The sequence below is a fragment of the Micropterus dolomieu genome, linkage group LG04 (genome assembly GCF_021292245.1).
Source record: "Micropterus dolomieu isolate WLL.071019.BEF.003 ecotype Adirondacks linkage group LG04, ASM2129224v1, whole genome shotgun sequence".
Lineage (NCBI taxonomy): Eukaryota > Metazoa > Chordata > Actinopteri > Centrarchiformes > Centrarchidae > Micropterus > Micropterus dolomieu.
The window spans coordinates 9,768,506-9,794,564 of NC_060153.1; the positions used below are offsets into that span (position 1 = coordinate 9,768,506).

Sequence of the window (26,059 nt, forward strand, 5' to 3'; positions counted from 1 at the left end):
TCCCCCCCCCCCCCCCCCCCCCCCCCCCCCCGCTGACTTCTCCTTATTACTTGTGTGCTCTCAGAAAACCAAACACACTGACAAATCTCTGTGCAACAGAAACATGAAAGCAAATATCAAACCTTGTCTATACTTGCTCCAAAGCCGCCAAGGGGTTAAAAATAACTGTGACCGATATAACAGTCTTCATTAAATGGTACAATCTCTGCTTGTTTTTTTGAAAATAACTTTTTCCAAGGCACATCATTAAAAGAATTTCCATAAACACTGTCCATCCAGCATTCAGACAAAATGTTACCACACCAGTCAACTGCTCAAAAACCACTCACTCTGAGTGTGTGCTATGTATATTTTTCAATGACGCCACTGAAAAATTATAATCTCATATCTGGCCCTAAACTCATCCCATTCACTGTGTTTTTATCTGTCACTCTTCTACAGGGAGGTTCTGTGCAAGAGAATAACTTTATGCCATTAACATGGTGTCTAAGTTGTTCATTTGACCAGAAAGCTGAAGAACATTTTTGCTACCAACAGTCATGTACAAATTCTTTTGACATGAATGTAAACTCGCAATGACAAGTAGAATAAAAACAGCTCTTTCCAAAAACTTTGTTTGTTTTTTTTTTAAACCTCTTGTTAATTGTTTGTTTTTGCCCTCCTGCAGTGTATGGAGAGAGTGCAGATAGGAGGTAAAATTCATTAAAACAAAATATAGAATTGGTCACCAAAAAAATGCACCACAGAGTCAAAAGCAAAACCACCTGCTTGTGTTAAAAACCCTGCCCACCCCACCCTCCCTCAGAAAGCACGAGATGGTAATATTGCTGTGTCTCGAGGTCCCCTGATCAATGGGTAACACTATTTTCGGGACAGACCACTGGGAGTGCAGAGGATAACACCTTAAGCTGCCATCGATTGGATTATTCTTTTATCGCTCCTCTCCCAGTGACTCCCACTGAACAAACACATAGTCAACATTTAATAATAGTAAAATGACAACAACAAAAAAGAAAAACACGCTTCAAGCCCAGAAGTTTTGAACCCCGTTGGTGACCATTCGGGGTGACTGGAAGCTGCCATGGGAGTTTACCAGTGTGTGGTTTTTCTTTAAATTTTTCTGTGACAGAGGCGGCACTGGCGTCAAGAGGGTGGGGAGTGCCTCGACAGGGTGTACAACATCAGCGGCTTCTCAGTAGAGACCAAAGGGGCTGGGGTTGTTTATTGTTTGTTTTGTTTTTTTTTATTTAAAATGAGGTCTTTTCTTCAAGTGCCCCTTGCTCATGGAAGTGTTTTGGCATGGTAAGGGTTGAAATCAAAGCTTTCAGCCCGGCCAGAGGACAAGAAGAGGGAGGGGAGTGTGACCTGAGTAGGGGCCGAGGGTGAGGAGATGGGATGAAGAGGAGGAGGAGAAGGGAAGTCGAAGGCTCACCAAGGCACAGAATGACAGCAGGAGAGTAACTCAAAGGGAGAGGGGCCAGTGTATCAGCTCCCCTGCCCCCACTCTCCCTACAACAAGCCTGGCCTCGTGTCTGTCTGTCTTTCATATGTCTCTCTCTCTATATATATCTGTATATACTTACTCTTTTTTTGTCTTTTCATTACAAGAGAACATTTAGGAAAATATAATACAAAATTTAATACAAGAAATATAGACTACACTGACTAATATCACTTTTTGTGACACAGCTTCTTTTGTATGCAAGTTTTTTTTTCGTTGAGTCTTTCGTAGTTTAAAATTTTTTTGGTCAGACCTGCCACGGTGGACCGGCCCTCATTTTTGTAAGTGTTGGGACGCCAAGCTCTAAGGACTGCCAGAGACTGACGCCTAATGATTATTAAATAGTCAGAGAGCGACAGAAGCGCCTCCTCCGTCAATAGTGACTATTGTGCATAAGTTACAGACAGGTTAGAGAAGAAATTTCTTCTGCACCGGTCTTCAGCAGTGCCTAGAACCTCCAGGAAAAAAAAGCAACAGAGTAGAAAGAAGGTAAATGTAATTATTTTGCTAAATTAGCTAAAATGAACGCCTCTATAGAGAACCAATCTTTAGAGCTGGCCCTTTTTTTTTCTTTTTCTTTTTTTTTTCTTTTTTTTTCTCCTTTTTAATATTTTTTTCTCCACATATGCAGCTTTGACTTGGTAATCAGAACAAAAACAATCCACACACGCATGAAAACTGCTTGAAAAAGTAGCAGAGCTGTAGAGAAATTCAAATTCTGGGTGAATGGCACCGTGAGCAGAAAGAAGGATCCATTAGTGAAACAGAAAAAGGAGAACTGCCCCTTTTTCTGCAGGTCTGCTCTCCGTAAGCACCCACTTGCCATCTACAGGGTAAAAAGGAAAAAGAAAAGTCTCCCGTGACACCTCATGCTCCACCAGAATCATTTAAATACTCAGAGGAAGCCCTCTTGTATTTATTGCTACATCAATTCGCTACTGAGGAAACACAAGATTTTATTCAATCTTTAAGTAATAGAGTTTTAGTTCTGAGGCAACTCCTTTTTTTTTTATTCGACATAGTAGTCCATCCACACCATAGGGTGGTATAGTGTAGTGGTCAGTAGTGTGGAGTAGTGGTTAGGCAACCCAACCAGAGGGAGACTTGACGGTTTGGATAGTAACTGTACATTTATATACATTCTTTCTTCTCTGGTACAGCTCTGTAACTTTTTCATTTGTTTTTGGCCAAAGATCGGCCACATTTAGTAATGATAGTAGCCACTGAAAAAGTCCCATTGTAGGTCACGCAGTTGCAGAAGCACTGCTGCACATAAAAAAAGTGGACCAATTAAAAGAATAGCTTGGGGAAGTTGGAATCCGAAGATCTATGCCACTCATGTCTGTTTATTTTTCCCAAAATGTCAAACTATTCCTTTAATCTTTGACCTTTTTTCAGCAGTCAAATGTTTCAAGGAACTGCAATAGCTATTCCTCTAAGTCTTAACGTGTCAAGGGAAGATACTGTATGTTGTAAATAACTTTCGAGGTCCCCCTATTGCATATATTGCAGAACAAAGAGAAGGTCTTTACCTTTTACATCACAAACTTAGTGCAACGCCTTGCCTGTGTGTTATGGCCATGGAGATGACGTGACGCTTATATTTTGTTTTTGACCTCTCTTAAACTTCCTGGCTTGGTCTCTCACACACACCGCACAAACACGCACTTCACAAAATTCTGATTAACAAGTCAAAGCTGTCCACCACACCACAGAAAGCCCCATTAAAACCACAAACACTGTGCTGTTCTCTCTTAGCCTGCGGCAACACTAGGTAGGGGTTGTGAGGGCAGTGGGAGGGCAGGGCGTGTCAGGAGGGGCAGGTTCAGGCAGGATACAGTAGGGTGAGGTAGGGTCAGTGGTCAGGGGGGTCAGGAAGGCTGGAGTGGCATTTCAGCCTCATGTGCTTCCTGGAGAGCCAGGGCCAGGAAAAGAAGGAACAGGTTCAGGGTGTACCGCTGCTGTCTGGTCTGATGAAGGTAGTGGGCGGCGTTGATGATCGCGAATGGTCGGGGAGGGAAAGGAAGCATGTTGGAGGAAGCTGGTTGGGAAATGGATGGCCGCATGGTGTCTTAACAGTGGTGCGGCTGCAGTCTGTGGGAATGTGTGGCTGTGTAGCTGGTGTCGCTGGAGCTGCTCTGGAGGCTGTAGTGGTCTTCCTCCTCGCCGTCGCTGATACTGTCCACGCTGTCCGCCTCCACAGGAGTGAACTCCACGCCCTCAATGTCCACCTCTGCACGAAAAGAGAAAACACACCGGGTTATTTTCAGTACTGTTTAAAAAAACACCCAACTGTGGGCATATTTATTAGGGAGCCTGCTGCACGTGTGGATTAAACCCGGATTTAGACAGCCATTAACTCTGGGCAAACAGGCAGATCTTTGTGCTCCCACAGCTAATCCCCATCCATTGATAAACAACTGCATGTGTGTTTACCTCATCCAGGATTAGTAAACATACTGTAACCGTCCAAACTAAGCATTTCAGGGGAGTCTCTGACGCTGGTGACACAGCAGATTGGCCCATTTAAAAAAAGAAGTTCACACGGCATGTTGTCCGACCACATCGACAAGGGCAAAAGTGTTTATAGCTGTTCTGAGCGGCCCCCTCATTTCAACGACTTTTTTTCGACAGATGAAACGTGACAAAGCTGTAGAGCTGCTACAACTGGCACCAGCACACAGAAGAACACTTTACATGGAATCTCCCACCATCAGTAGCTAAAGAGGAGACCTAGATTTCTTGTTAACCCTTGACCCCGGGGCTCGACTGCAAACAAGGCCGGGGCTAATCATCGAGTGGCTTTTCACTTGGACCACATGGAGGCTCAGAGTTCATCAGTGGACAGCGAGACGAATACAGACAGCTAAAGTAGCTCTGACTGGGTTCACATGTAGATGAAAGGGCTAATGGTGGTGTTGTGAGCAGTTATTGTTATAGCTTCAGGGTATACAGTGTATGTATCAGCCTCAGCCAGAGCTATACCGGGTTGTTATTGATTTGCATCAAATGTGGAGGTGATTTACATGTCATAGTTACATAAAGCCCTGACCACAACAATGCCCAGGACTGCCCACACGTTGCACTAGAGCTGCACATTGTCAATTGAGAAAAGTTCTGAGTGACATGTACGTTTTCAATTAAAGCATTTCACAATATGGCACGCACGTTTCTACCTACTCTATAAAGTTGTTAAGCCAATGTACCTTGCTCGGAGTCGGTGGAGATGGTCGAGCCCATGCTGTCAGTGCGGATGCGCTCAACTGATCCGGACACAGAAAGTTGCTCCAGGCGGCGTTTGAGGTAGCGGTGCTCTCTCTGCAGCTGCTCTTTCACATTTAAAGCCTTCCTGTCCTGCTCCTCCAGCTTCTGCAGAGACACACATAAATGCCAAGAATCAACGATAATGTTCGCCGGACCCATCCCCATCTTTGAATACTGTGAAAACTGTATAGCTGTAATCTTTTCGTTTTATTTTTTTTCGTACCGTTGAAATAATGTATGGTTCCTTCGAAAGGTCACATTTCTTTCTGGGATATTTTTTCTTTCCCTCGCAATATGTTTTGTGTTACCTTTGAAATAGGAAACCAAAACTTATTGTGAGGGCGCAGAAAAGTAGTTCAGACAAAAACAATCCCACTGTGACCTTTTAGGGGCTATGTATAAAAGGCACACAATAATACCACATTTAAATACCACCACATACTATGTAATAAAAGAAAAGAAAGTAAAACATGTTGAGGCTAACAGCAGTAAAGTGACATATACAACACATTTTTCTTACCTTCTAACACAAAACATCTTTTTAACTCTATTCAATAACTTGCTTTTATAATTATTTTTAATTAATTATTAAGCTTGATATTGCTTGACTATGCAGATGCTGTTTTTCTTCTTATCATCTCCTGCCAATCAGACCTCCACCAAAGTTACAAAGGAGAGTATTCATCATGAAATAAGGAAGTGGCCAAGTGACTGTGTGAGGTTTTTAGGTTAGAAAGTAAAAATAAACATAAACTCTTGTAAAATAATTTGACTCAACGTGGGATTCGATTTTGCATTCATTTGCATGTGAAAGTTTTCAGTGGTGAATCAAAGCGAAGTCTAAAACATATGTGGCCCCTCTGTGATGTGAGAACACAAGTGACGAGAATTAGCGGAATTCGTCTGAGCAAAGAGGACGTGCATGGTAAACAGGAAATGAAGGGTTAAAACTCGCTACGTCTGGATTTTCCATCAACCACACTGTTGCTGCTTGTAAGCAGCAAAATCAGCACAGCATGTCCTAAACCGTTCTGAAAAGTATCTTACATGGTGTGTGTGTGAGCTGCACAAGTTAATGAACCACGGATGGAGGAGTTGGCTCTAAACAAACCTAACATCCAATTATCTCCATTTCATGTATCTAAAGATCAGCCACCAAATGTCCTGTATGTTCAACTTTGTTGACTCATTTTGTGTTTCCTTTCAGTCTTGGGAGCACTTGAACTGTGGTGATTGAAAGATTAGAAAACAATATAGTACTTAAAGTAGGCATGGAAGAAAAGCAAACAGCTAAAAGAAACAGGAGAAGTGGAGCAAGAGTTTGGTGCTCGTGAAGCTCAAGAAGAAGACAAACTGGGCTTTCATAGGAGACGTTCAGCTAGTTCTCCACACCAGAGCTGCAACTCACAATTACTTGGACTCTTGATAATTTTTTGAGTAATCAAATGTTTAAACATGTCATTCATGATTTACCAGGGCCCATCGCGACCTCTTCAAACTGCTGGTTTTGTCTGACGAACAGTTAGGAAACCAAAGATATTTCATGTACAGTGAAAACAAGATCTGACAAGGTGGAGTCAGCAAATGTTTGGCATTTTTGCTCGATAAATAACAAACAATAATCAAAATCGTCATCAGTGATCTCTCAAACAACTTAAATGATGGCTCTGAAAGGCTAACTTATCAAGCAGATGCAAAGAGAAACATCAGTCATGTGAACATGGCATGTATGTTTGTTTTATTTTAGTACCTTGATGTGCATCTTGGCCCTTTTCAGCAAGCTCAGTGTGGTGTGTCTCGTGCTGTCTGGACCTAAAGGCACCAGCTTCTTCAGCTGCTCCAAGTACAGCCGTAGTTTGGCACGTCTGCAAACACAAGCACAGGGTGAGTCAGCAGACATCCACCAGCAGAAAAGTGAGAAGCCACCTACACAAACAGACCGATAAGAGCATATTCGCCCATCCCTGAAGGGCAGAAACGCTGTGCTTCCTGTACCGTGACTGTCATGTTCTTTTTTTGTGCTGGAGAAACATGTACTAAAGCGGTGAGAATGGCGACTGAATACTACGAGATCAGGGTTGGTGCTCTGCAGGTTTGGTTTCAGTTGTGACTCTGGGCTTGACCGTGAGAAGTTACATGTTCAGATGGTTGAGCTTGAGGCTCCAGCAAAACACTTTCAAGTCCCCCGTGAGGAATCACATCCTCGTCTATCTGCAATGCAAACACCCTCATTCACAACAACAAGCAGGGACAGTTCATGTAAGAGCTTTTACCGATAATGGAAAACCAAATGCCGATCTAAATTCAATTATTATATTGGCGTTTCCAATAAATAGTCTGAATCCCATGTAATTAAGCTGAGAATAGCTACACCAACCAACGACGTGTAACCAGATATTCAACCAACCAATGTTCCCAAAGTCCAGTCCAGTAATCTGGAATAACTCATTAATCCATAAAAAGTATGCCAGAATGAGAACGTAAATGTCATACACTGATATAGCTACACAATATTTAACTATTTTTAGACTCATGGAGGGAAAGTCTGGTCATTTATCATTATAGATTTCTTATCATACAGCCAGCGCTCATGTAAGTACCACAACATTTACATCGTTCCTCATCAATAAGATGTGTTTTCACTGCCCACCCACATGTGACACACATTCAAAGAGACAAACAGGCCCTTGGCTTCGAGACTTTTCTGTTTTTAGAAAAAGTATATTTATGTAACTGTTTTGGGGTTTTGCCTGCCTCTGTGACAAAATGTGTTAAGTTTGGTTGTGTATTCACAAAAACATCCTTGCACTGCACAATTGCGACTACTCACTGTTACTAATGTATATGCAGAATGCCTCAGTGCAACATACTGACCTCAATTTAGCTGTGCACTGTGTAGTGGTGCATTACCACTGTCCATCTCTGCTGTCTATTTCACTTTTACTAAATCGTGTGTTTGATTGACCAAATGAAAACCCTGCTATACCCTAAAACTGAGGGAGAGTCCGTAAAACGTGGCTAGACTGCAATTGACGAGTTTCTCTGTTCGAGGTTATCTGTTCTCGTCACTCTGTTGGTTGAACTGAAGACACAAACTGTGGCCCTGCTTCCCTGCCAAAGCCCTGCAGGACGACAACCCTGAATCCACAAGTAAACAGCTCACTTGATTTACCATTTGGACATTTGTTTCAGTGATACTGACAAGAAGGCAAAGTTAATCTCTGTGTGGACACCGACTGGACGGATGTACTGGATGCATAGATTTTTTTTAATGTTATTTCAATGGACTGCTTTTATTCACATTTTTATCAGCAGATTACCTCCTGTCCTGTCTGTCCTTGGTGCATTCAAAATTGTTCATAAAGGCCTTTCAATCGTCCATTAGTCAAGCTTGTCCATGAACCGTTTCTTTGTTCTGAGCTAGCCTTCCCCCTTTTCTCTCGTTCCTTTGGCTAACTCTGTCTGAATGGTAAACAAACTCCAACAATGCAAGGTCTCCACTGGCCATCGCTGCAACCACAATAAACCTAATCGGAGAAATGAAGTTCTCTAGGGCCGGCTGCAGAGCCCCACACACGGTAGAACACAGCTAGTACACAAGAACACACTCTTTACACACACACACACACACACACAGGCCTTTCCCTGTTTCTTTTTCAGGAAGGGCGTCGCCTGTGTTATTCACATAAAGTAAGACCCTCTCACTACCCCCATCTGTCTCATTTAGAGGTCAGCCAGAGACGGCCAAACATAACATAATCCAAAATCCTAAGTGATAGTTGCATCTTACATTTCTAGGGATTTGTTTGTAGCTATAAAAAATATGCACCGGATTTTAATGTATATATTGTGCCCTTTAAACCATCTCTACCTATCTACAGGTGCATGCAGGCGTTTCCAAAAACAGGGCGTGTGAAAGTGCTCTCGTTCTTTTATTTCCTCCTCTCCCAGGGGCCAATTCCCCCCACCAGTTGAACCCCTCCTCTCCTCTGCTCCACCCTGCCAACACCAATACACCCTCATCCCACTGGAAAACAAGTGTCTTCTGAGGGTAGAGGTGGGGGCCCGTCTCCAACCTGTCCCAGTCGAGCCACATTAAGCACTTGGGCTGCAGCCAGGGGAAGCGGGCAGGAAGGAGCTGGGGTCTGCAGCAGAGGGGGGGGGGACGAGTGTTTTTTTGGAAGGGAGCGGGGTCCGAGCTAGTGGATGACTTTCTCTTGGGTTGAAAAAAAAGGCTTCTTTCAGTGCAGTGTGCTCAGCTGCACAGGGCAGCACTCCATACACATCATCCAAAGGGTAACTTGAGCCAATGGGCATCCATCTTGCATCCCACTCCTCCTTCTCTCCCTCTCTTGTAATGAAAAACAAAAACAAGGCGTTCCCTGAATACTCTGCCTGACTGCCACCCCCCCAAAAGAAAACCCTTGTTTTTACTGACTTATTCATTACAAGCCCCACCTATATGCCCACCACATATTTTACCTGGCATGCAGAGGATGGAAATGTGCACAGATGCACTTTCACCATTGCTTTTACCACATGAAAATAAAATGAATGTCTGCACTGTTTGGTATTCAAGCCTTCAGAAATACCATTTCTTTTCGCTAAATCAAAAGCAGACAACTTGCCACCTTAATGACCTAAAGGCAAACAATGTTTCTGGACCTGCATAAAAGGAAAACCTTTTCAGAACAATAATTTTTTATGGAATATTTGTTTGTTACAATTGTTCTGTAATGTATCTTGGGAACAATGAAGAGATTATACATAATATAGAAAAGAGAAAAAAAACAGCAAAAATGTTGGTATTAAATTTTCTCTAAGTTAAGAGAAATGGCTTTACCAATTGTGACCTATTCTGATAAAAAATGACAAAAGATTTGAACTATTATTTACATGAACTGTGTGAAGTGTTAGATGAGAAGTTTGATATCATCTCTCATACCTGTATGGTACACCCTAAATATGAAGCTGTCTGTCAGTAGCCGGTTAGCTTAGTTTTTCCCAAAAACTGGAAGCGGGGAAACAGCTAGCCTCTCCTGTCCCTCCTTAAACTTAGATTTTTACAGATTAAACAAACAACATACAACAAATTAATTAGTGAGCTTTAGAGGTGTGGTTCGTTACCTGTTTTCAGTCTTTATGCTTAGCTAAGCTAAACTAAACGGCTGCTCGTTGTTGCTTTTAAATTGACATCAAACAGGCTCTTTCTTTCATAGTTGGTAATGACCAACTTTAACATTTTTGTCACTTAAGTTTCAGAAGGTTTGGGCTGAGCCTCTGTCTTGAGCCATGTATTGAATACTACACACACCTCCCTTCTGTCTTTATTGTGACTATGTCTAAGAAAAGCCTTGTGTTTCTGATGCAAAGACAAGATCTGGTTAAACAGGGCAGTGTGTCCCTGACAGCTCCCTCCCAGCAGCACACGGTCTCCCCTCGCAAGACATACTTGCTATTTCTTTTCAAGAGCGCACAGCCGATTTGGAGCGAGGTTAGGACCCTCCCTCGCGCACATTTGTTATTTCTAAACCAAGCCCTGGTCATGCAGTGTTTATCAGATTGTTACAAACATCCATGCAAAGTGTGGCACCAGATGAACGTGAAGGCCTGAAGAGCAGACAGTTCGCAGTCTGGCCCACGTGGTTCTGAATCACATAAAATTTTCCAATTTGTCTGGGTTGAAAATAGAATAGTCTTTGATATTTCAGTCATGAATACCGTCACAGTGTGAGACTGTTGGTGTGGTGTCACATAAGGTTTTGTAGTTAAGGCTGATTTCTGGCTTGTGTGTCAACAAGTCCAAAAGTAAAGGTTTCAATATATGATGGACACAATAATGATGTGTTTTTAAAATTGAAATACTCTCATTTCAAAGTGTTACTGTTTCTAAAGCAAAATAAAGAGAAAAGGTGATACTCTGCATTATTATGGTGTAACAGCAACGTATTAGCACTGAAAAGTGTTCGTGACTTTAATAAAACTGAAATTTGCTGAAACTACAAAAACAAAACCAGCCAGTAATTTCCCTGCAGCTGAGGATTTAATTGTAAATCTTGCATTTGATTTGCTCGGAGGTCACGTCTGCGGGGAAATGACCACCTGACCATTCTCACATGCAGAAGCACCACAGGATGATTTGTGTCTGATCTCCGACCTTCCCTCCCACACCTCTTCCCTTTGCTATCAGCGACAAAACAAAGCAAGGGCAGAGGAGGGGGGAAAAAGGAACTTTTGCTCAGAAGGCTGCATGCTGCTCAGACTGGAACAAGCTATTTAAACTGCTGACTTACACTCCAAGGTTACTGGGTACAGACCAGGTATTTCTTGCTGGATGTGCTCACACTTTGGGCCTTGGAAGGAGAACAACTGTGAAATATCTTGTTTTGCTGCTCAAGTCAAAGGCGAGCAGTGTATCTGCAGTAGCCTGTGTATGTCTGATGGATGCATCATGAAGGACAGTTATGTATGCTGGGACCAAAGAGGTCCCAGGACCATCCAGGGCTCTGGGATCGCAGATCTATCTGCACAGAAAGAGCTGCAGGGCCTGAGAAGGCAAGCCAGTGCAAACAACGGGCCCTCACCCCTCACTCACTGCACTGCTTAATGAGCTTGCTGCAGCCCAGCGCATTCCTCAACCCATACACACAGGACTGAGTGGCTTGTCTGGCACAGAGCCGAATCTGCTAAACGAAGGTCAAAGGTCATCAGTAACACAGCGGCAATGTTTCCTCTCACTGCCAGGGCTGACTCGGTTTGTTCCCTGTTGGGTTTAAAGAAAAGAAAATGCGATACGAGCCCTCTTGTGTTGTTTTGAGCCCATAAGACATCGGCGTGAAGGATTCACTGCCCGGCCTGCTCAGCTTTAAGCAGGTACGAGAGTGCAATAATTTAATCTCAAAATGCAATTAAATTTGCCATTCAACGTCTCCAAAATAAAGAGGATCTAAACTGTGTTTTTAAGGCCTTAAGGGATCATTCCAGCTCATTAAAATTTGGATCTTATTTTCTTAGTTCATCTTTCATCATCTTCCATCTTTCTTAACAGTAAAATAGGTCTGACCTGCTGTATTTGTACACACAGTTCTGTGCTCACTTTAAGTTTTACCTCCAAATACAGGGGTTTAGTTGAACCAGGAAGTCAGTTTGGGTAATTTAACCATTCGCTAACTAACACTAGTGTTTTTTGCAGCAAAACACATTATTCAAAGCATTGGTTTATCAGTGTTTTTCTAAAGTTTTTCCGACGCAAACCCTTTATTCGTCTGGCTCCCGTGTTTACAGCGCTGCTATGTGCAGTGAAAGTTGGGGCTGTGTTTGCGTGAGTGTGGATCACCATGTTGGGGTGGTGGAATTTGGGGTTGCCAGTGGAGTGGCTCCACATCTGGCTGGCAGGTTTCTAGGGAATACAAGGCAGATGGAGGGATTATTGAGGTGGTGAGGAACCCAGCCCAGGGGCCTGCCGACAAACACAACACACACACACGCACTGGGCCTTTCAGCAGCCATTCATCAGTCTCACTGTTCATCCAGCCCTGGCCTGAACATGTTAACATTTAAGAGAAAGCTGATGTGCCGTCTCTGAAAAACAACGGGGTAGAAAAATAAGACGCCGCTGAAGCAGCTCGTGTGAAACTTGCAGAGTGGTTGGCCACGCTGCCCACGTCAGCGAGGTGAGAGACGCGCAGGGAGACACGAGAGGCTTTTATCACGGCTGATATGAAAGGTCAATTGTCTGGGTTGGGCTGTATTTGTTTTCTGTCATCGAGGACGCCACACCCACCCACTGTGTGCAGTGACAACGGCAAGGTGAGACAGACAGAAAAGAAGTCCCCCATAAGCACGTTGTCCTGACAGCAGGAACATGGAGCTTGTTCTCACATGACTCTGCTCTCACAAGCAAGCAGCAAACAATCACAACAGCGGTGCAGAGGGAGGGGCCTGCTTACTTCACTACTCGTAGAATTACTCTAAAGAATGAAGTCTGCGTGCTTTACTGGTGATTAAACAACAGGAAACTACAGAATTAGGCAGTTTGTTGTTCTCTGTGTTGTAGTAGTATTTCCACAAAACAAACTGGAATTTCCACTGGGCGTGCTAGGGAATGCCTGGTAATTAGATTCATTTGATTTTTTTTCCTGTACTGAAACAATCCCCTGTGCAAGCGTGGATCATTACAAAATCCCTTCCTCAGCTCAGCCAGCTTACACTGGTGTTAACAGAAAAACAGATGTCAAATAGAATTCAAAAAGGGGAGCGTGTGAGCAAAAAGAGATGGGGGGGTCGGACCAATGAAAGCGTTTCCCTGTGCATCTCTGAATCATTTCAACACAATGTCAAATGACAGACCTGAACATTAATTGCCTTCTGCTGCGTGCATTGAAAAGTACATCTGCAAATGTTGGACGGACTAGCAGAGACAAGTTCAGCAAGCTCAATAAACACATTCCCCTGACACGGGGAGCTCTGGTTTTATAATGAATCCTTGTCAATGTTTAACACACAGGAATCTGGTGGCATGAGACACGACTTCAGCTCCCATGTTTACTGTAAAAGTGCGGCTGTTTACTTCTGAAAGGAGGTTTTAGAACAGTGGGGTGGGGTCCAATTTAATGGGTCTGGGCCCACATAAAAGGCCGCAAGATAAATCTGAGGGGTTGTGAGATAGCAAAACGGAAAAGGAGACATTTCTACCACAAAAAAAATCTGTTCCTCAAGTTGTTTGCTTTTTTCTTGTGACTTGCAGTATATTGGTCAACTGAGTCACATGTGCCGAGGAGTCATTTTAGGGTTCGTAAGCCAAAAGAGTTACAAACTGCCTTCAGCTCTAATCCACTCTATCAATGCATCATCAAACAAATATTAGCTTGTGATTGCTTGCCAAAAACATAATCAGCACTAAACGTGGATGCGGCTGCAGAGCATTCTACTCGTCCCGCTAGTTTCGTGACCCCCTTCCACCCACAGACTCTCCCCCCCTAAACCGCCTCTCTTACTTAACTCTGCATTCCAGCGTATGTGTGCATACTCTGCTGACCTGAATTTCAGGCTGGCTGCTCGACAGCGCACAAAGCAGCCACGTCCTGCGCTGCCTCCCGTCCCTCCCTTTCGGCAACGCTCAAGAATGTCCCGATTCCTCCTCTTCCTCAGGCCTGCGGGACCAAACCGTGAATGGTTCACTCAACTCACTTTCCTCCCCTGCTCTCCACGTTTTCACTTCTTTCTTTAAATGTCTTTCGTTGGCCTTGAAACCTAACCCAAAGCTATGCACGCACCATTTTAAAGTGCAACCCTGAAGCATCAGCTGCTCTGCGGCTGTGACCCAAGTTTACTGACACAGAAACATGGTGTTCCCTGCAGCGGTGACACCTGAGAGGGAGCAGGAACGTTCTCACCGAAAATGTAGGTCTACCGCGGTCGTGTTCACAATACTCAAATATCTCCACAGCCCTTAAGCAAATTCACTCTCGTCCGCAGATATACAGTATACGCAGCTGCTCTGCTATCATGACCTCAGTGAACCGGAGAGCTTCTCAGCACCCGGTGACCTCAGGGTGTAGAAATTCAACATGTGACCTCTGCTGCTGACCTCCAGCTGTAGCCAGTTTCTTATTCTTTGTCCACATACAGTCCACAACAGCTACAAATCAGACTCTCCACTGACTTCAGTAAACTACTGGAACAAAAGATGAAATGTACCAGGAGAGGACAGAAATGTTTCAGCCGTCTGAAATCCCTTGTCTGAATACCTTAATTTTTGTTCCAATCTGGTTATTTTATTAACAAAAGGGTCTCGATTGAAAAACTACTACATAAGTTCAAAGCTGAAACAATTAGTCGATTGACAAAATATTAATTGTCAACTATTTAGTTTATCGCTCATTTAAGTAATTTTTCAAGTAAAAAATGCCAAACGCTCCCTAGTTGTAGCTTCTCAATTATGAGGATTTTCTGCATTTTCTTTCTGCAAGTCTTATGTGATAGTGAACTGAAAATCCATTTGAAAAAGTGAGCTTGGGCTCTGGGACATTTTGATGGATATTTTTCACTACTTTCTGACACTTAAAGGTCCAGTGTGCAACATTTAGGGGGATCTGGAATATGGCAGAAATGGAATATATTATATTATTATATATTATATAATATTCATTTTGTTACGTTACTTCTGCACGGCACAGACCCAGAATAATGCACATGTATATATCTGCAACGTTGTTCTTCCATTCCATATTTATATATTTCTACATTTATTTATATCAAATGTATGTTTGTCTACGTGACCTTATCACCACAGCAAATTCCTCGTATGTATAAAACACTACTTGGCAATAAAGCTCTCTCTGATTCTTCTGATTCTGATAAGGATGTTTCATTAGTGCATGATCACCTGAAAATGGGAATTGTGTTTTCGTTACCTTAGAATGAGCCCTTTATATCTACAGAGGGAGCGGGTCCTCTTCCGCGGAGTCCGCCATGTTGCACTGCCATATTTCGAACCAAGCACTGGCTCTAGAGACGACCTTTCGTGTTTTTCGCGAGTTTCGCGGCCACCGTGGGTTCTGCTACACGCTTGGGAGGGGAGGGGTGAAGCAAGCGGTATTCAGTTGGTTGAAATCTGCAACCTCACCGCTAGAACACCACTAAAGACAAACTGGGCCTTAAACAAACAAAACAATTACTCAAGAAAATAATTGGCAGATTAATCAATAATGAAAATAATCGTTAGCTGCAGTCCTACATATATTTACATCGCAATAAAAAAATTACATTTACCCATGCGGCACACCTGAAATACACAGTAATGTGAGGTCAACATTCACTGATTTCACGTTAAATATACAGTACTTGTTGCTATACATGACTACATGGCTTAATAATTAGACCATGTACAGTGCATCATATATTTCTGTGGGTATTAAGCTAATGACTCCAGGTCGTCACACACACGAGGAATGTAACTGACAGTGGGACATTTGAGGAAGTTAAGTACAAAAGCCACGTGCAATCATGTGAGCATGGGAATGCCACACTACAACCCAAACTGAAAGGAATTCTGACTTAACACTTAAGGCTTTGTTAAGAGACAAACATGACATTTAACTGTTAAAAAGCAGGATGTGGGCATAATATGACCTTAACTTCTGTTGTATTCACAATGGCTGTGCAGTTAACAATCATTAAAATGCAGATTAACAGGATTAACAGGCCCATCAAAGCCTGGCCTCCTTCAAAATAAACTCACTGACACAAAAGAAGATGTACACCTCAAAAGAAGAGCAATTGGCTCATATGAGTTTTGGCAGGAGGACCAGTAAGGAGTGATAAAGGCCCTCTGTGAAAAGGGAGCCCTGGACTTCTCCTCCTTTCCGCTTCAGGTTTCTGCTGACACTTTCAGGGGGTGAAAAAAGGAGAGCCAGCATAAGGAGGAGAAAGAAAAAGAGAATACAGATGTGGTCTCTGGAGAACGAAGGAGACAAAGAGTAGAAGGCAATGAGGTGAAGTAACAGGGCGGTGGGCGGCTCTCCCTCCCACTGACACACTGCCATAACTCAAACTGCTCGGAGAGAGGTGCTGCCCGGCCCAGCCCATAGACACACACACACACACACACACACACACAGGAGCTTTACTCAGGGGGAAAGAGTTTCTCAAAGCCAAATAAGTCATTCATCACAGCTGGGAGTAGAAGACACAGCGAGAGTAAATTTAATTAGAGAGAAGATTAGACCGTGACAAAATGAGTGCCTGCTCCTGTGTCCATGAAGCGCATATAAATTTAAAGTTAGGATCAATAGGTGGCACACAGTTGTTGTGCATTATCTCCGGTATGATATATAGTGTAAGAGAATACTTGGAGCATCATTCTGAGTGATCTCAGAAATGAAACCAAGAGCACCTGACAGCCATGGGCGGTGTCCGTATCTAGAGAGGTAAAAATAGAGCTGTAAATCCTTTTTGCAATTGAGGGAAGCAGCACAAACACACCAGATACCCAGCCTTACGCAAGTGGAGTTAGATTTCCTGTAAACAGGTGATACATGAGAAAACAAAACCTTTCTAGAAAAGGAAACCTGCGGCACGGTCGAGTCGTCATAACCATGATCAAGAGCTATTGAGGTCAGAAATGGGAAGGAAGCAATGCCAGCGGAGGCCGACCACACAGTAGCTTTTGGTTTCACGGAAATGTCAAGCTGATGTTCTGCAGCGCCCGGCCTGTGCCAATGCAATGATGAAAGAAATAAAGTCACCCTCAAGATGGCCTATACAGAGCTGTCACTGCGACATTCAGGTTGCAGCAGATAAGCAGGTTGTGTAAGGGTTGGCGACCCTGTGGGACACTGCTGGCACCCACCCAGACGTCTCACTCTGATAACGGGACACAAATATATGCAGGGTGCCTCCTGAACGGCTGCCAAGGCAGAGACACCTAGCACGCATGAGATCACTAAACTGCAGCCAGTGAGCCTGATGCTGTCCACAGCAACAAATTTAGGCGAAACAAAAATAAATAAAAAGCTGTCACATTAGATGCTGACCCTGGCTTAAAATGGACAGATTTGGATAATTTTTTCCATACATACCAAAATGTGTCAATAGCACAAAAACTGTCAAGTATTGAAAGATGGTACTGAATGTTTGATGTTGATTTTTTTTTTTTGTTATTTACTTTGGCTCCTTTGGTTTAAAAATAGGCTTTGTAGAAATACATTCTACTTTCATCTTGGTATTTCCACAGAACATCAGGTATCAAGATATTCCAGTTGCATGTCAGCGCTGCTTGCTAGATAACATTAATAAACCACTAATTCACTATTCACAATACATTTAATGCCCTCCAGCATCTAATCCAGACATTCATCAGTCACCTTGTCTACCACGTGAACATTGAGCACAAGGATGGCTCTGTGCTGCACCAGCGTCAATACCGACACACCGACACATGACCAAACAAAGACCGTGAGTCAGGGCTCAAACAGTAGCACCTCCCCGGTGGGGCGTTTGAGGGCGTGAGGGAGGGCTTTTGGGAGCGATACCGAAGATTAGACAGGGCTGAAGCTCTGAGAGGATGCTCTGAACTGGTCACACACTCATTGAACTGGTTGAACAGGACAGTTGGACACTTTTGGTTTTCTTATGAGTCAGCAACAGACAGACAGATCAGCAGAGGACACTGGGAATTCCAGTAGCATTTGCTCTCAATCACTCTCTTGATTATTGTCCAAGAGTGTAAGATGTCTTAAAGAGCTTGTTTTGTCCGACCAATAGCCCAAAATCAAACGATATCCAATATGTGTGAGAAAATCCTCTTAAACTAGCAAATGTTTAGCATTTTTGCTTTATAAATGACTTGTTGTTGATTACTTTCCAGTAGGCAACCTGTCCAATTAATAATTTCAGCACTATGTATTAGCTACACAATTATAGCAGGTATAATAAACTACATACACACGCACTGTAGATGATTATACTAAAGCCTTAAGTCACAGGTTAACACCTGTAATGCACGTTGGAGTAATGACCATGTAATTTGAGGCCGCAGGTCCAGACAGGGATTGAATCAGGATGCATTTTGTTGCAATGGCTCACAGTGATTCCTCGTCACTGCAGGGCCTGTCATTACAAAGCAGGCTGAAATTCTTTCCGTACAAATAGTCGTGGATAAAAGTAAATGACAACAGGAAAGCCCTTTTTAAATAAGAACTAATGAATCACTTATCACCCAGGGACAGTGCAGTGTGACTTGCAGAGTATTTAAAGTATTTTTTTAGTATTTATTTGTCGGAGTGCTTACATCATGGCTAACACAACGGTGAATAAATAGGAGAACTCACATGTTCATGATACTGCACTGGATGTAAAAGTGATTTTTTAGAAACTTGTGGCCGCAGTGATGATAAGGGAAGTGAGTAAATTGATTATGGAACACTTTACTGGCATTCTGTCAGTTTAACTGGACGTCACTTCATTTGTAACCAACCACTCCCATCATCGGACATGAGGTAACTGTTGTGTCTCAACACCTGCAGTGTAATCGGTCAGGGCCCTCAGTCTCTCTCTCTCTCTCTCTCTCTCTCTCTCTTTCTCTCAGGGAAGAATATGTCTGCACTTGTTTCTCTCTCGCTCTACACACATCCATTACTCACTTCCACAGACACGTGATTGGCAAACCCCAATCCCTTAACGCGGGTGACGTGCAGCCCAACACGCCCATCTCTGCCTCTGCTCACATGCTGATAGTCACATCAGCTGTTTGCTAAATCCTCTGCAGTTTTGTAAGAATCAGCCTTTGGGTGACTTTGATGCAAAAAAAAGCAACCAACCCCCCCCCCCCCCCCCCCCCCCCCCAGAATTCACCCCGCCTCCGCTCACAGCGTCAGTCTGGGCAGGATTATCACATTACTGACAGGATTCCCTTTCCATACAAGGTAACGCGTTTCATCCATGAAACGGAGACAGATCTAATCAACATGAAGGTGTTCTTTGAAATCAGCTTATTGTCCATTTTCAGACAGGAGGAATGAATTGATTAGATCTCTTTGAAGATGACCTCTTATCCGATCTGGTTCCTTTGACTGAGCGGAAAATGTCTGACGTTTTACCTGCAGCCAGCATCCCTTCGCTCGGTATGTTAGGAAGTCAAGGGTATTGGGCAAAGACGTGCATGCAAATCAGACAAACATGAGCGATGTGTTGGAGGTAATGGGGGGGGCAAAGAGCCTCAGATGTGACCTTACCTGTGTTTCTCCAGCTCGTTGTGCGACGATCTGAAAGGACAAACAGACAAAAAGACAAGGATGAGTCGGGGCAGCAAGCGCTAAAATACTGACAAATCACATAACAAGTTAGAATGTGATGTAATGAATGATCCCAAGGTGAGAGGCTGGTTAGAAAATGTTTTGATCTGATTGTGAGACATGTTTGGAAGAAACAGCAGATCTGAGAAACATTCTTAGGAAAAAAATGTGTCAGGCATCAAAGAACGGCCTCAATTCTTCTTTTTCTCTGTCTGTTGTGGCGCAACAAAGTTTTAACCACAGACAGAGAATATTATAATACCCCAGAACAAGCCTTTTCAGCTGCACATTCATTCGGATTTGCAGTCAAATTAAGGGCACAAACAAGCAATGCAAGGGCTTGATCACACATTCTGGAAATAGACCTGTGTGTGTGTGTGTGTGTGTGTGTGTGACATCTTTCAGAGGGCAAAAATTACCCTGAGACAGAGAGAGAGAGCCATATCGGTGACACTGCACAACACCCATACACCAACCCCGCCCGCCGCCTCTCACACACATACAAACAGCATGCACACACTGCAGTTGTTGTTGCGCGCTGGCTGAAAAGCAGCGTGGACATGGGATGAAAAACACACTCAGTAGTCTGGAGGCCTAGACGCTCCAGAATTCCTCAGCGTGTGGGCTATTCTGAGGAGAACCCCTATCATGATGTGCAGCCGGGGAGCAGCAAGGCCACTGCAGTCCATCTGACACAGGCCTTCTCTTCATGAGACCACCATGGATACCGCAGCAATAAAAACAAAAACAGCAACGACAAAGGGCCGGACTGACAACAAGCCTTTTCAGATTTTCCGCTGTTTGAGAGCCCTTGTGTTCACGAAGCAGTGGTTTCCACAGCTGTGCCGAGGAGGCTGAGGCTTCTGCGCGGCGATGCCACTCAAAGAATGGGATAACGTGGTGTCTGCACAATATCACGCCAAGAGGAGCACGGGATGTTGCACTGCAACTAATAACCTGATCCAAAAGGCCGACCCAGAGCTTTCTTCCACCATGGAGGAAATTGTGCCAAACCTGCACAAGTTGGGAAAACGTGCCAGTCAAAATACAGGGCATGACCAGGAAGTCATACGCAAGACTGCAGAGGAAGAGAATGCACACAGACCTGTAATAACAGCAGGTTAACACCCAGCTTTACATGTTATGTAAAAGAATGGTGTGGCATGCAAACGACTCTGTGATCCGCCGTCATGAACTTGGCCCTGATGATCAAAGGCTTATAAATTAGCCAGCTATCACTCTTTTTATGGGATGTAAAACTGCCAAAGCTCATCCTCACACACCCCATCCTTGTGTATATTTTCCCACATTCACAGGAAGGGATTCAAGGATGCAAAAGAAGTTAAGTAGGATTTTTCTTGTCGTCTGTGCTATTTATACTTTTAAATTCTAGTGTAACAGAGAGGTGAAGCAGAAAAACTCTCAGAAATAAAGTCTCCCTCTTTTGTTTTAGCAGCGTTTTGATTTAACAACAGTGTAAGAAAAAAAAAGAAAAATAGGAAGAGAACTCCACCAGGGTTTCTTCGTTTTGTGTGCAGAAATAGACTGCCTACTGTTTTTTCCCCACATGCTCTGAATTTTGCACCATTGCAAAACATGTTTTTGGTTTTAATTTGCACATTTGATTATGACATCAAACGCTATAACACCAGTTTTTGGTACTACAAAGCAACGCATTGTGCTTTTTAAGTAACAGCCAGCTTCTGTTAAACTGAATATATGGTTGAAGTTCAAACATGAAACATGTTTTTACTTCACTACCCCCAGCATCCTGTTGAGGCTTAAAAAAACGGTATGGGAGTATAAAGGGAATTGGCGTATTTGCCCTCAGTGCAGTCCCAAGAAAAAGGAGGGGAATAAGTCTGGTGCATGAAGTCTAGTGGGCTGGTGTTTGTCACAGTGTGTAGTTGTCTGTTTTAGCCACCGCACCCACCTGCCACATCCCCATACACACCCTCACACACACACACACACACACACACACACATATATATATATGTATATATACTTAATAATTGCTGTTTCTCCACCTTCAAGACTGTATCTAAGGAATGTGGGAGGGAACACATTCTCATTCGTGACAGAAATCACTTTCAACTCTACACAACTCTACGTCTAAAATATTGTAATTACAATAGTGGAACCACTGGGCCAACATGCTGTGCGTGCAGTGACGTAAATCGGGCTCGCTGTGCTTCCCTAAACTAATATTAGTCAACAGGAAATGTTGTGAGCTTTTTCAGATCTTGATTTGCAAGCACTCTTGGGAATGACACTGGACAGACACATCATGCAAATGTTTCTGGAGAAGTTCAACACATTTACTACAAATCATCAGGTAGTTAGTTACCAGATGAAAGAGTTCGCTGTTGCACACTTGGCCAAATATCCCTGCCAAAATTGATTTGCATGTAGCCTTGGACATAGAAGTGAATTTGAGTCATATGACATCAAGAGGAAAGGGATTCCTGATAAGGGAGGGTCCCACATTGATCCAATCAATATGCACCCTCTTTTTAGACCAACACAGTGAAGGTCCACTATGGTGGATTGATGGAGAGATACAACAAGGGATTGGAAATTAATTTGGGTATTTTCCCCTATTTTCTGACATTTTATAGGTAAACACTGAATTTTTCAAGAAAATAACTGTGACATTAGCAGCCCTCCCACTGAACAGGCCTTTTAAATGTTAACCTGCTAACGATTAGATGACCATCTAACCTGCAGGCCACCGGGCCACAGAGCAAGACAGAACCCGAAACTGAAATTAAAATGTAATTACTTATGTAATGTAATTGTGTGTCATTTTCTGGCCTCACTGCAGCGTCTGTGTTAGCATGCAGACTGTGACAGCATGTGAATGGGGTCAAACTAGGGGTGAACTCCTGAGGAGAGAGCAATCAATAGTCTGATCAGAAGCCTCGATCTATGGTGTCTTCATGAACTGTGTGTGTGTATGTGTGTGGAGAAAGTGGAGGGCCATGGTTCCATACAGGGGACCCCTTTGGTAAAGGCCACTTTCATTTAACATCAGACACACACACCAAACACACTAACCACATGAAAAAAACGCCATTTCACAGTGACAGCACGATAGCCGTTTGAGGCAGGGTGCAGAAACGAAAGGTTATGTGCATGTCGGGTGTGTTTTGTCTCAGCTTGGGGAGGGTTTTAAGTGTGTGTGTGTGTGTGTGTGTGTGTGTGTGTGTGTGAAACAGAGAGAGAGTTGGAGCAGCAGAGTTGACAGTGTACGCGTGGCAGTGTTTATTGGGAGAGACCAAAACAAGAGAGCCCAGCCCAGGCAGCAGAAAGATGGCAGTGTGCATGAAAACAGCTCTCCTCCACTATTTGTGTTTCTTAAACTTGCACATAACACAAACAAATGAACACATAAAAAAGCAGGACTTATATTTACCTATTGTTCTGAGTTTTTCTGGAAATAGGCGAGGTTTTCGTTTTCTTTCTGGAAAAGTCGCTACTGTATGGTAAAACAGACGCATAACCGTGTTCTGCCTCTATTGAGAGAAAACAAAAATAGATTGTTAATTTACTGTGACGTCTGCAAGAATTAAAAAACGAATAAGCTGTCAATGAGGCGCTTAGGGAAATGGTGAAACATGAAATAGCTGTAGAGCCTAAATGTCATTTCAGGAGGAACAAAACGTGATCGATCATAAATGTAATCGCCCCTATACACATATAGCACTGTATAGCCTTCAGCAAGCTCTATATTTCAAACACTGAATGCTACATGGACATTTATGAGTACATGTCATTACGATACTGGCTCATATTTTCAATGTCACTCTTGTTTACTCATTTCCGAAGAGCTAATGCAGAAACAAAGTGGTTTCCCGAGTATATACTACAACACATGACCTGTATTAGAAAACACTGCGATCACAGTTTATAAATACATGACACACTTATTAATAACATAGCTAAGTCTTTTCTAGCATAACGTTATAGGCTACCAGGTACAGTTTGCACCCATCGCCTGGTCCTATTGTCTGTAAAGTGACATCATACCTGCACTATGGCAGGACACGTTAAAACTTCACATCTGACATAAAGTTAAGCCAGCTGCCGTCCTAATGCTCCATTCACAAACAAATCATTAAGCCTGGAAATCCTGTCAACTTGTCAGTTTAGCTTGAAATACCTCTGTCTCTTCTTTCCAAGTACTCTGCAGCCTCCAGCAGAATTAAGAGAGAATTAAGTTCCATCTTGTTGTTGTCTCGTTATAAAAATAGAAGTAATCTATTTACACAAATATACAAATCATGAAATATTGGAATGGAGAGTTAAAAAACTGTTTCAGGGCGATGAATGTGCGCCTGCTATTCTCAGTTCTGAGTCTTGGTGACTCCAAACTACACTATCAACAGCACCTTACTAAAACTCGAGGAAGTGAGTGATTGGACCTCTGGCCAATAAGAAAAGCCAAAGGGAGGGCTCTCCGTGCATGTATTAGCCTATGAGCAGGCTGAAGACGATGAGGTGGGATTTGATTGGCTCTACGGAGTAAAAGTCATCAGGGACATACCCTAGCAACAGTCTGAGTTGCCGCCCCCTCCGTAGCTGATTGGTTTGACATGTATTCAAGCGGCCTCTGATTGGCTGGGATGAATTCTCGTGTGTGGTAGTTGAACTTGGGGCAAGGAACCTAAATAGCTTCTATAGCTTTGCTTGGGATGTTGTTTTTGTTGCTTAATTTAATATAACGTATGCTTTTTTAATTTAGACTGTGAAGTAAGTGACACTCAACGGCCATTCAGTCAACAAGCCTACCTCAGCTGTTTCCCATAAGAGTGTGATATGGCAGAATTACTCACAGGGTTTGTGTTCTGTGTTCACTTCCTGTTCAAGTCATTATGAAAGTCTTATATGAGGCTGCAGAAACGGAATTGTTTTATGAGTTTTGAAGATATAAAATGAGCTGCAGAGCTGTTTGCATGGTGCTGAAAAAAATACTGTGAACATGTAAAACTTTTTCCCTTTAAAAGTCTAAAGATCACCCACTTCATTTTAAAAAGCAGTTTGAATAGAGGTAGTGGCATAGCTGTAATGAGAACGTTCTTTTAATACAACAACAGACAGAGCTGGGATAAAGTCATTGTTCTGCAGGTCACAACAAACAAGTCTCAAGTTGTGGCTTTGAAGTGAAGCCCAAGTCCTTAAGCTTTGTGCTTCGATTCCTAGACAAGTAATATGCACCCTTCACATATAATACCATTTAACAATTTTAAAACAGAGAATGGCTTTTTGAAGTTCATAATTAATTAGTCACAAATAACATTTAAATTTTTAGGTGTGCCTTGGTATGTTATTCCTGTGACACAGAGCTGAAACAATCAGTTGATTAATGGGATGATTGACAGAGAATTCATTTCAATTTCAATTCATTCTGTTTCCAGCTTCTCAAATGTGAATGTATATAGGTCGGTCAAGCAAAACAAGTCAACTCTGGCAATGGAATATTGTGATGCCGTTTTGCACATTGCCGTCTGTTTTTTGTCAACCTGTCAGTCTTTACATTCAAATGTGATAACCCAAGGATTTACCTGTTGTCTGTCTGCTTGTTTGCAATGCCAAAAAAAGCCATTTCCCTCCTGCTGTCATATCCATTGTTAGGGAAATGACAACAGACAAAATATAAAAAATATTATTATTTTTAGTTCATGGGCTTCAGGAAAGGCTAAATTCCAAGTGAAGTAATTCATTGGTGTTACAGTCAAAGTCTGTTTGCCAGTATGTTTTTATTTTGTCAATTTACGTCTAATGTCATCAGATTCATGACTCAAGTCTGACTGAAGTGTGACTCGTGAATTGAGTGTACACCTCTGGTTGCTGAGAGCAGGCTTCAGACTCAATACTAGTGCTTTTTTTCACAGGGCAAATCCCATCAGAATGTGGCCTAATGTTGTTTAATTAATAATCACAGAGAACCCTCAGATGTGTAATATGCAAGCAGCTGAATTGTTGGCATGAACAAAGTGTCACTCAATGTAATGGAAGAGTTATGAATATCTCAGCAGGAGTGCTTGCAGAGGATAAGTGTGGGTTGGTCTGCATGGCAGGCAGTTGATGTCACTAACAGATGTTTGTGCCTCCAATTGTTGGACTACATTCTGCAGAAATCACAGAGGCGTCATGATGAGGGAAGTGACTCTTAATGTGAATGATGAGGAAAAAGGCCCTTGAGGACTAGAGCCACAAACATTGTTTTTGTTTGCAGTTTCTTGGTGATAAGTGTCACACGGGATCCTCACGGGGCCTGTTCTACAAACACTTTATCATAGATTGCAAGATTTTAGACACCACAAATAGTTGCTGTCAGCTTTTGTGCATGTGAACAAGTTTGCATGAGGGGTGTGCAAATTAAAAAATTACCTAAAATGTGTCAAGTTGTGTATGATTGCCACTAGCAGCCACACACAATGAGACTATACTGGTGGTGCTTAGGTACTGTATGCATTTGTATACAACACATTGT

The 26,059-nt window shown here is 42.9% G+C and overlaps 1 protein-coding gene across 2 annotated transcripts; it reads right to left on the reverse strand.

The window, feature by feature from the left end:
* Nucleotides 1-1,207: 1,207 nt before the first annotated feature.
* Nucleotides 1,208-23,973, reverse strand: mxd4 (MAX dimerization protein 4). Of its 2 annotated transcripts, XM_046046356.1 has the most exons (7): nt 23,726-23,973; nt 22,979-23,078; nt 19,501-19,530; nt 15,181-15,334; nt 6,516-6,630; nt 4,708-4,870; nt 1,208-3,734 (listed from the first exon to the last, which is right to left on the reverse strand). In XM_046046356.1, the coding sequence occupies exons 2-7, from the start codon at nt 23,061-23,063 to the stop codon at nt 3,574-3,576; spliced, it is 708 nt and encodes a 235-aa protein (XP_045902312.1). In that variant the 5' UTR covers nt 23,064-23,078; nt 23,726-23,973; the 3' UTR covers nt 1,208-3,573. The 2 variants fall into 2 exon arrangements, with proteins under 2 accessions (XP_045902312.1, XP_045902314.1); XM_046046358.1 differs by lacking the exon at nt 15,181-15,334 and having other exon boundaries at nt 23,726-23,968.
* Nucleotides 23,974-26,059: the final 2,086 nt, after the last annotated feature.

Bases quoted from the DNA above. Each gene is read 5' to 3' on its own strand.
- mxd4 (XM_046046356.1), bottom strand. From the start codon at position 23,063: ATGCGTCTGTTTTACCATACAGTAGCGACTTTTCCAGAAAGAAAACGA. The intron at 19,531-22,978 runs GTAAATATAAGT...TTGTCCTTTCAG, and splicing joins AGAAAAACTCAGAACAATAG to ATCGTCGCACAACGAGCTGG. The intron at 4,871-6,515 runs GTACTAAAATAA...GTGTCTCTGCAG, and splicing joins GGGCCAAGATGCACATCAAG to AAGCTGGAGGAGCAGGACAG.